General features: G+C 42.8%; 1 protein-coding gene across 4 annotated transcripts in view; it reads right to left on the reverse strand.

Moving 5' to 3' along the window:
- Nucleotides 1-10922, reverse strand: part of ASAH2 (N-acylsphingosine amidohydrolase 2) — a 92094-nt gene that overhangs the window by 62374 nt on the left and 18798 nt on the right. For all 4 annotated transcript variants that reach the window (XM_021696190.1, XM_021696191.1, XM_021696189.1 and 1 more), the window contains exons 2-4: nucleotides 6630-6745; nucleotides 3886-4017; nucleotides 779-984 (exon numbers count right to left, since the gene is read on the reverse strand). In XM_021696190.1, coding sequence (XP_021551865.1) covers nucleotides 779-984; nucleotides 3886-4012 — 333 coding nt within the window. In that variant the 5' untranslated portion in view covers nucleotides 4013-4017; nucleotides 6630-6745. The remainder of the gene's footprint in view (nucleotides 1-778; nucleotides 985-3885; nucleotides 4018-6629; nucleotides 6746-10922) is intronic.

The following is a 10922-nucleotide window of genomic DNA, read 5'->3' on the forward strand; positions in this document are numbered from 1 at the left end:
CACTTAGGGTTCACTTTCCAGAGCTACTTCTCAGAACAGACAGTAGGGAATAACTCCTAGACTCTAAAGATTATTTGGTAGGAAGGAGAAAATCTCATCAAACAACCTCACGTTCTAGCTTCCTAGAGAAGGGTGGATATGAATGAATACATCCACCATCACAACCAAGAAGTTGCATGCCCGCATCTAATAGGCCACACCGGACCCACAGAAGCCTTTTCCTTGGCTTACACAGCGTTGGCCCAGGCTAGGTTTCCAGTTTTAACTAGAGTTGCCTATATTTTCCAACTGAGAGATTTAGAGCCTCAGGTCTCTGATCCAGAGATTTTCCAGCTTCTCTTGAAAAAACTTTAAGATAGGGCAGCCCTACATGGCAATAATTGCTAAAGCCATGCACTTTCCAGTTATACCTCCCACTTCCCACTGTCCCCCAAACTGAGGATTCACTAGACACTTATCAGCTTACACTGGCCTGCTTCCATCATTTATGGTACCCTGTTGTCTGTGAGTTTGCCAGCCCTGCCACTTCCATTCATAAAAAATGTCCAATTGGCTTTACATAGGAGTTGCAGTTGAACACAAGGTCCCTCTTTATAGTACAATATCATAGTGTTAGACAGCAGTGAAATCAATGAAAAAGTGAGAAAAAGAAGAAGAAGGAGGAGGAGGAGAAGGAGAAGGAGAAAATGATGATGATGTAATAGTCAGGAATAAGTGTAGGATGCGAGTAATAACAATACTTGCTTCATTCTCTCCAAGGAGCCCATGATTTACCTACCAAGTTGATATCTGCTACTTGTCCTGTGCAGTCAGCTCGCCCAACACCAATATGGTAGCCACTAAAGTTCTGAAAGAGAGGAGGCTCTGGGGTGCTAATCACGGGAGGTGCCTGGGTGGTTGTAGAGCCACTGGTGATTGTCGAGCCTTGACTGGCTGTGGAGCTCTGGGTGGCCGGGGAGCTCTGGGTGGATGGAAAACTGGAATCTAAAAACAGAATAAAATATTTAAGGAACAACATTTCAGTCCACTTATTTGTTGGCATCAATTAGAACACACAGGTTCAGGTTCCTAAGGAAAAATCTTTATATATTTTCTTATATTTAAAATATATGGTAAAGGGGCACCTGGGTGGCTAAGTTGGTTAAGCGTCTGCCTTCGGCTCAGGTCATGATCCCAGGGTCCTGGGATGGAGTCCGACGTCATGTTCCCAGCTCAGTAGGGAATCTGCTTCTCCCTCTCCCTCTGCCCCTACCCCCACCCTGCTCATGCTCGCTCTCAAATAAATAAATAAATAATTTTTTTAAATTAAATAAATAAATAAAATATATGGTAAGAAACATCTCAGGAACTTGTTGAATATAATAATCCTAAGGAGGATCTTTCTCTTGACTTAGAGATACTTCCACCTAATAATCAAGGTCTGCATTAAACGTCCTTCAACTTCTCATCACAAGCCATTCCTTGTCAAACTCATGGCCCTGAACTCACTCCCCCTGCATGTCTCCTCTAGCCAAACAAGCCAGGTTCCAGGTTTCCTGGCACACAGCCTACTAAATCTAGCCTCCAGGGATTTGTCTCCACCCTTCTCTCCATCCAGAGACCTTATTGCGCTCTGGTACACCAGCCAAGCTCCACAACTCCCTTCTGAGTTGGTTCATTTCCATCACACTCAGCGGCAGCTCAACCCTCACGTCCAGGGATGCCACCCCCACTGTGTCTACACTGCCCCCTCTTCCCCAACCTTCTCAAATCTTTTATTCAGGATGCAAACTAGATCACTGTATGCTCTACATTGTTCCACCTTATTTTACTCATATCACCATCTGCGTATGTGCGTGTACACACACATGTCCTATGTGATCACACACACACACACACACACACACACACACACAAGTATGAAGGGAGGCAGAATGGCATAGAGTCTACACAAGCAGGTACCAGAACCAAACAGCCTGGGTTTGAAAACTGACTCTACCACCTACTAGCTGAACAAACCACTTACCCTGTTCTACCCCGATTATTCCCATTATACAATGGAGGTAATAGTACTCTACTCCCTAGTGTTGTTTTGAACAATAAATATGTTCATACATATTAAAAATTTAGAATAATTGTCGGCATATAGCTTTGGTTCTATTTACATATTGAGATATCCTATATATGCTTGTTATTTGTTTGTTTGTTTCCACCCCAGACAACAGCCAGCGTTGCCCAGGTGACAGATGTCACTGTCACAGGTATTAGTGCTCAGACGGTACTTAGTCAAGAGATTGGCTGCTGACTCCCCTGGGATCCTAGAATTTGGGGGCCAAAGAAAAGCTAGAGATCACCTAGACTGATCTCATCAGTTTTATATATAAGAAAACTGAAACCCAGAGAAGTGATGTAACCACGATTTCGGGGACAACACGAGATGAACCAGGTGCATAGCCCAGATCCTCTGCCTCAGAATCTGATGCTCTTTCATCCATATTCGACGTGTCATTAGAAGCCATATTTTCTCAACCGTAAGCCTCCATTTTCTATAAGACATCAATTATTGCCAGGAAGGAGGCAGGCTCTTTTACCTTATTGATACCCACGTAGGAATGGGGTGCCAACTAAAGCCAAACCAGGTCCAATGGCCAAGGGTGATTTCTTTAGGACCTCAGAGTCGCAGGTCCTATATCTGGAAAATGGTACTAAGACTAGCACCTACCTTTATAGAAGCTTTATGAGAATTAAGAGGGAAAAGTATGTAGACCCTTGACCATAGCACTTGACACAAAGCAACCTCTCAACAAACAGCAACTCCTACTATGAGAATAGTTACCATAACTGTTGATCACCTCCCTGAGTCTCAGACTCTGGATTCTCTAACTTTAAGAGCTAAAACTAAGGAAGTCCTATGGATCCTTTCCTTTCTAGCAGTCCATGCCCCTGCTCTGCACACTGCTGGCACAGAGGATCTCTGTCCCTCTTGAGGGAATTCAAAGCGCAGGGTCATGGTAGAGAATACATTGGAAAGAAGAGGCCCACAAGAGAGAAAACTGAGGTGAAAAAAATTGGGCTCCTTCTCTGTTTCATCTAAAGCCAGCCCTCCCTTTACTTCAGTCAAAGCCTTCAACCCCCACCTGTCTTCTCTACTTTTTTACCAGTATATGACCCACCACCAAAGTAGGGCTCCATCAAAGACACAGGGGGCCAATATTGCCTGTAATGAAGCCTACATTGTTTTCCAAGACTAAATTTATTCCCAACATTAAAAAAAATATCAGGAGATGCCTAAATCATCCATTCCAGCTTCTCTTGAAAACCCTGGAGATCTGCGTCCATGTGACACCATGACAACCCACACCCCTCAAGAGGGGCTGTGGATCCTGCTCCGCCCACCCAGACCACCTCCGCACTCCACCTCATTTACAGAACTTGAGTGGCCCTCTTAAGAATCTGAGTTCAATGCCCCCTTCTCTAAAGCTTTCCACAGACTAATTGATATTCAGTGGGTCTTTCATTCTCCTTTTGTCCCCAAGAGAAGATGATGCCTGAGAAAAGGCAAAGAGAAAGAGAGGAGACTTGGGGCAAATGTTCACATTACTTGGCCTTGAAGAATTCTGAACTGGGCTTAGGTCAGTGGAAAAGTGAAAGATGAATAAGCGCATGTCAGAATGCCTGTCAACCGGCTCTTTGTGGGCAAAGGTAAGCTTGATAAAAATTGCTATCGATGCAGAAAGGGCAATTAATGTAAAGGTTAGATGGCCATCCCAGGCAGCTTAAGTACACATTCAACTGTGCTGTTATCGGCATTATCAGCAGACACTGTTCTTTGCCTTGGCGTACCCGGTGATCAAGAAATTTCCCACAGGCTAGGAAGAGCATCCAAGAGAGCCCCTGACAACTTGCCTTTGTGATTTTCAGTGGTCCCACTGGTGATAAACAGGAGGCTGAGAAGGGCTACCGTGACAGCGGTCATCAATACTAGGATAAAGATCAGGAATGTCTCTAACGTGGAGAAGGTGCGTTTGGCCATCTCTCCTGAGGAAAAGCAGAAATGGAAGAGGTGGAAGAAGACAGAATCGCAAATTAAAACATATATGCTTTGAGCTGCCCAAGCCTAAGGTGTCTTAGTTCTTCCATACGAATAGACTATACCAGGGACAGCAAGTACAGAGCATACCTGCCACTGCTTCCCTATCCCAAGCCATGGCAGACAAGACCAATCAATTACAGCACTCTTTGGTGAGCTCACATGTGGTTTCCAAACGCTTCTTGGTACAGTGCTCATTCTAAAAGCCACCACCCATCATTTGGCATTAGCAAGGAAGCCAAAATCTATTTGTATTCCTTGGCTGCATCATACTGCTTTCATTTATGGTGATGATGTTATCTGTACACAGGTCGAGGTTGGAGCACTTCTGTCAATAGGGATGATTGTGCTTGGTTAAGGCTGTCCTCTATGGCCATGACCTAAGGAAAACTACCTTGTCTACAAGGAAGTGAAACACACAATTTTGGCCTTTAAACTCCATTTGCTAACCTCCAGTTAATACCTAATGAGAAAACAATATGGAAGAGGGGGTGGCATCTCTGGTCTCAAGCCAGGCATTAAGAAAATCTCCCTCTTCCATCATCAGAAGGATCCCACATATTTTGCAGACACTGTCAGAGGATGAGGACAAAGACAATGCCCCTGTGTTCTACAAAAGCAGAAAATATCCTTACAGATTCCTTTAGATATTTCAGGAGTAGGAGTCATCATCACTCAGAGAGACTATAGATGCTAAAAATCCACATAATGTACCAGGAGAAGGTATAACATGGTAGTTAAAAATTGGATTCTGCCTTCTGACTCCAGAGTCCAAATCTCATTTCTGCTGCTTACTGGGCAACCTTGGGAAATCCTCCCCAACACTGAGCCTCAGTTTCCCTATCTGTAAATAAGGATGTGATGATGATGATAATTTTAGTACCCATCTTATAGAGTTCTTATAAAAATGAGATGACAGTAATAATTCTTTCATCCCATAGAACACAGTAGGTGTTCAAAATGTTTGCATTTATCACTAGGTTGCAAAACAGCAGGCTCTGCTCCTCACTGTCCTCAAAGGGAGTTTATATGAAACAAGCATTAAAGAATTATTGGAATCACAGGTAGGAACTTCAGAGCCCATTTTCTTAACCCATACTTCAGGATGCCAGAACAATGAGATGGGATTAGAGTCCTAGGGCTTGCCTCCAAGATGGGTAATATGGGGCTCAGATGCTACTACCCCCAAGAGTTATAAATTGGCTACAAACAAGTGTGCTTAGCCTGGCCCAATTTTTTGTTTCAATTTGATTTAGTTGACAAGATAGAAGAGCTTACAGTTCATCTGTAAAAATAGAGTCTCCATTTACAAATCTAAACCCTCAAGTTTTCTTTCAAAATATTTCATAAACCATGACAACACTGAGTCAGCATTCCTACATGCCAGGAGTCTGGTAGAACTTAGTAGCTGCTGTTCCTTTAGATGGGGCATGCATTCTCCATCCACCACAGACTCTTCCCGGTGGATCTTTTCCATCTAAGTTACTACCTGGTCTTTGCAGTTATTTTATTTTGCAATCCCTGGACTACAGTTTAAAAATCAGTCTAACAGCAAACACTTCAGAGGTAGGGCTAAACTGGAAGGGGACAAAGAGACTGGCACATCTTCCCAAATTTCTTGGATATTAGCACACTTTCCTCATCCATTTATCACCATCATAATCGCTCTTACCGCTACCATCAAGGACAACTTAAATTTAAAGCAAAGCAAATTAGTTCCAATCTTGGTCCCAATATTCACTGTCAGCCCCCAGGAGTCAGGAAACACATCTAAGATATGCTTCTGAAATTTTGATGATCCAGCTAAGTTTACCAGTCCTGCACCAAGAGAACAACTAAACATGGCTGACCAACAGGCGGACCTCCCCACCCCAGAGCATCTACATACACACTGCATGTGTAAATGTGGCCACATGGTAGGAGCCTATGCAATGAATAGACATGCTTCAAAATCATACTGTTCTTCTTCTCTCTCTCTCTTTTTTTTGCTAGTTTTATTCTGTTGAATTGATTACCACGATCAACCTTTTACACGAGTCAATAATGGCACTTGATTTCACATTAGCATGTCCAGCTCTAACTCAGATTTCAATGATGTACTTCATGGCTTTCACTGCTATGTTGCCAGAATTACTGCCAACATTATTACTATTCTTTTTTAACCAGCTAGCACTATTTGTTTTTCACTGATGACTACAGTCTGAATTCAAATGTTAAAGCAAATGCCTAGTCTGCCTTCAGAATGCACCACGGAGAGCTGGGCTAATGGTTATAACTTAAAAGATTTGACACTTCCCACTGGTTCTCACTTCATCTGGCAAAATTCTGCAAGCTCAGTGATGAGGTTCTATGACACAATGGCAAGCCACTTGCCACATCTCTACCACACTGAGGTCTCTGTTTTTCAAGACTGTGAGAGTAAGAGGTAATAATTTCGCAAAGTGGGTTTCCAAAGCTAAGAAAATGGAGTGAAGCTTTTAGGATTTCATCAAGATCTCTAAGACAAAGGGATGATTCAAGATCCCTCCCTCCCTCTCCAAGAAAATACAAGTATTCTTACCTGATTTAAACAATCAAAAGAAATCCTGCATCCCAGTAAAGCAAATGACAGTCCAGAATCTCGTTCCTTTCGCCTTTCACGTTGCTCAGCCAAGATTTCTCAGCATGTTCTGAAACCTACTGAGGAAAGATGTTCACAGTCATGCCCTAGAGAGTAGAGTTCTCATTAGCATGCCATTACATATCATCTGTAATGGGCTTGGTGCAGGATGAGATTAAAGTGTATTGATAACAAGAGCCTTCTATGCAAACTCTCCCCTGGGACAGACTGATACTGAGGGAGAAGTTGCAGAAGATCTGCGGGGCTGAAGGTCATTGATTTCAGCCTTTACACACCTCTCCAGCACAACAAGTTCTGTGCAAGGTCTATAGCCTGGATCACCAAAAAAGAGCACCTGCTTTATTTGCCACTGGTCACTCAACCAGCAATCAAGAGGGACTGATGCTGCATGCTGGATATTAGTGCGGGCTACGGCTCACATTGAGCTATGTGTACACCAATTTCAGATGAGAAAAGTGATTTTAACTCTTAGGTTCTTGTGCATAAAAAGAATGCAAAGTTTTAGATGAACTAAGAATATGAATAATGCATATACAACAGGGCAAGAATGCTGTGCAACCATTAAATAATTTAATGACCTAAAAATTACTATATTAAATTAAGTTTAAAAGACATTATAATCCTGTTTTTTAAAGCAGACATTATTTATATATGTGTGGTCATGAAGACTATAAGAAATCACAGCAAAATATTAAGAAGTAATCTGGTGATAAGATTATGGGTGAGTTTTGTTTTCATCTTTTCAATCCTTGGTACTTTCTGAAAGAGCCATGCGTGTTTTTGTAATGGGGAAGATAAAATGTTTTACCTCCTCCTGAAGAATGTATACTGTATAACAGCATGAATTTAAACAACGGCGCACAAGAGACAAAGAGAGGAAGAAATAGGCTCATTCACACCTTTTTTCCCTACTAAATCCAAGCTTTCCAGGAAGCATTTTGAAGAACACATAGGGCACTTCATTCCTTGCAGAGCTAAAAGAGACCAGCCCCCAAAGTCCAATGGAAATATTAGAGATATAAGTGCCTCCCAATACTGCATTTAGTAATGTGGCTTAGCTACTTTCCTGCATCAGAGGGGGAAGCAGATTAAATTATGCTATTAAACCAGTTTGGGTTTTTTGGGGGGTTTTTTTGTATGCATTTATGTTAGACTTCTTGGTATTAAGGAACAGAGGCCAAATCCAGCTAACTTAAGCAGTGGAGGAAAGAGAGAAAAGTAAATTCACTGGAAGGCAGCAAAAGAAGTTGAAGATGCAGGCTCTGGAAGGCCAGAGATCAGGGCAGATCTAGGGGGCAAGAGGGACTGCCATGGAGATGGATGCCCTCCAACTGCTTTAGGTCTTTCTGTCGTGCCACTCAGGATTCAGTTCCTGAGAGACAGCATCTGACTGGCCCAGCTCAGAGCATAGACATATCCCTTTCTTCAAGGAGATCCTTAAACAGACCTCTCAACAAGACCATCCCCAAAGAGGGAAGAGTAATTCTCCAGAATGAAATCAAGGCAGATAAAAACCACAGACACCCACTAGTGACTTGCCATCAGATTTCCGTCTCCTGCCCTTCTCCTTTACAGTGGGTCCCCAAACGCACCCACTGCCCCCTCCAGACCTCTCCACCACTTCCCTCCCCTAGAAAAGGAGCCCTGCCATGCTCATTCACACCAAGACTTAGGAGGCGACCGCAGTCTATTCTGGTAAGATCATAAGTAGATCATATATCATTGCCCCCAGACAGCATTTGAAGGACCATCCCTAAATACCAAAGGGTGAGAATCAAGGGACTGTCAAGCACTGTGGCAGAGCCAGTGGAGAAGTGATGTTGGGCCAAGGGGGCCTGCAGTACCCATCGGAACAGCTGGCTCCTGTAGCTAGGAGTGAGACCACCCAGGGGTGAGGGGAAGATAAAATCACTGCAAGTAGTTGAACTTCTACATCTATTTGATTCTGTCTGAATGGCCCTCAGATAAATCTTGTTTGCTAGGATAAGGATGATTTTCCTACTCTACCCGCTACCCCAAGACATGCGCTCATACCCCACCCATTTTACAGATGAGGAAACACACACAGAAGGGTGATATGGCTTCCAGAACAGGAAAGGATGGTTAAAAGTGAGCGTGGTTGAGCAATACTTATTGCAGGATGTGAGACCAAGTCTCCAGATTCCTAGACAAGAGCTCTTGCCTCTCATCAAATTCTTCCTGTGCCGCCTTGACCAGGGCTCTGGCATCACAGCCTCTGGGGATAAGCAAGTCCAAGTGGTCCCTCCTCATTAGCAGATGATGAAGCAAATGATGTCCCTCTTTCTCTGAACACCCTATCACAGAGGGAGAAACTACCCAGCAGAAGGCAGAGGCAGCCAGAGAGAAACACATGAACTGTACTCAACCCCCCAAAAAAATGCTTCTCTCAAAACCTCAATTCATAAACCATTAACCAATGGTCATTAGCACCACAGGATCTTTTACTTACACCTACAGGGTAGGGGCCTTCAAAGGCTTGATCCTGACTTCCTATGTTCCATGCTAATTGCCACATCCTTTTTCATTCTTTGCTCCTTGGAATGATTGAAGAATAAATTACTTTTAAAAAACATACATTATTTCATAGAGCATCCAGATTGTGGTCTCTTTATACTGTTTCTTGCTAAAAGGAACAAGAGATCCTTGAAAAATGGCTGGTTCTGGGTCTGGGACAAGAAATATATGAATGAAACCTGCAACATGTTTTCATACCAGGAATCAAGGAAGCCAAGGTGATGATCAAGAAGATTAGAACTGTGTAAAAAGAACTAGAGTTTCTCTCTCAAATAGGTCAATTTGGGCATCAATTTTTTAAAAAAATAATTGCAGTAGATTGACACAAACCAAATTTGCTTAAATCCATGATGTTTTAATGATACTAAAAATAAAAAAACACCTCATTGATTACCTGTAAAAGATGCTACCTTTAAAATAACAAATTCCAATTTGCTTTTCTGGAAAGTGATTTAAAAAGGGGGGGGGCGGGGAGGCGCCTGGGTGGCTCAGATGGTTAAGCGTCTGCCTTCGGCTCAGGTCATGATCCCAGGGTCCTGGGATTGAGTCCCACATTGGGCTCCCGGCTCAGCGGGGAGCCTGCTTCTCCCTCTGACCCGCTCCCCTCTCATGCTGTTTCTCTCTCGCTCGCTCTCTAAAAAATAAAATCTTTAAAAAAATAAAAAAAATAAATAAAAATAAATAAAAAAATAAAAAGGGGGGGGCGGAGATCAAGAATGTACTCTACTCTTCCTATATAAAGGTACCTTGGGAAAGCCAAATCATTAATGAGGGATAGTTTCTCACACTTGAAATATTCCAGCCAATAATTGAGGAAAGAATGACACACCACGAATCTACATGCTTTGCAACCCCTAGTGAAATGATGGAACTAGGCAATGGTCATTGACTGGATGCTTATATAAGTCACCAAAAGAGAGACAAATGAATATTGCAAGCCTCTGAATGATGTGTTCTTCTCAAGTACTCTTACCAAAATAGTAACACTAAATTGGATCAGCCTCTAGATCTGAGTGCCTGTTTATGGAATATACAAGAAACAACCAACTATGTTAGAGGACAATATGGGGATACAGTAAACATAGTCCAGACTGTGAAAGACTCTAGGACAAATGACCCCGTTTCTTTAACAAAGAAATTAGAAGTGGAGAGGGAGAGAGAGGATGAGGAGCAAGAGGATGAGAAGGAGGAGGGGAAGGAAACATGAGGAGGAGCAGAATGGAGAAGAGAGAGAGAAGCAAGGGAGGGGAGGGCAGGGGAAGAGAGTGGCCAAGGCAGGAGAGGGGAGGAGAATAAAGGAGAAGAAACTGTAGATTAAAAGAGGCTGAGGAGACGTGCCAATCAACTTATGCTGTAAGACCCAAACCCTCATTATTTAGAACTTTTTTTGAAAACTAGGAGATAATTGCAAAGATTTGAACACTGACTAGATATTTGATGATCTTAAGGTGTTATTGTTAAAAATGTTACTGTGCTAATGGTATTCTAGTCAGACCCTTTAAGCAGTCCTTATCTTTCAGACACATCCTGAAACAGATTCTCTAAAAAAAGAAATAATACCAAAAGTGCAAAAACTGGATGGATGGATGGATGGACAGGTAGGTGGATGGATGGATGGTGGATGAGTGGGATGAATGAATGGGTGGATGGATGGATGGGTAGGTGGATGGATGGATGGTGGATGGGTGGATGAAGAAT

Source organism: Neomonachus schauinslandi, chromosome 6 (assembly GCF_002201575.2).
Source record: "Neomonachus schauinslandi chromosome 6, ASM220157v2, whole genome shotgun sequence".
Taxonomy (NCBI): domain Eukaryota; kingdom Metazoa; phylum Chordata; class Mammalia; order Carnivora; family Phocidae; genus Neomonachus; species Neomonachus schauinslandi.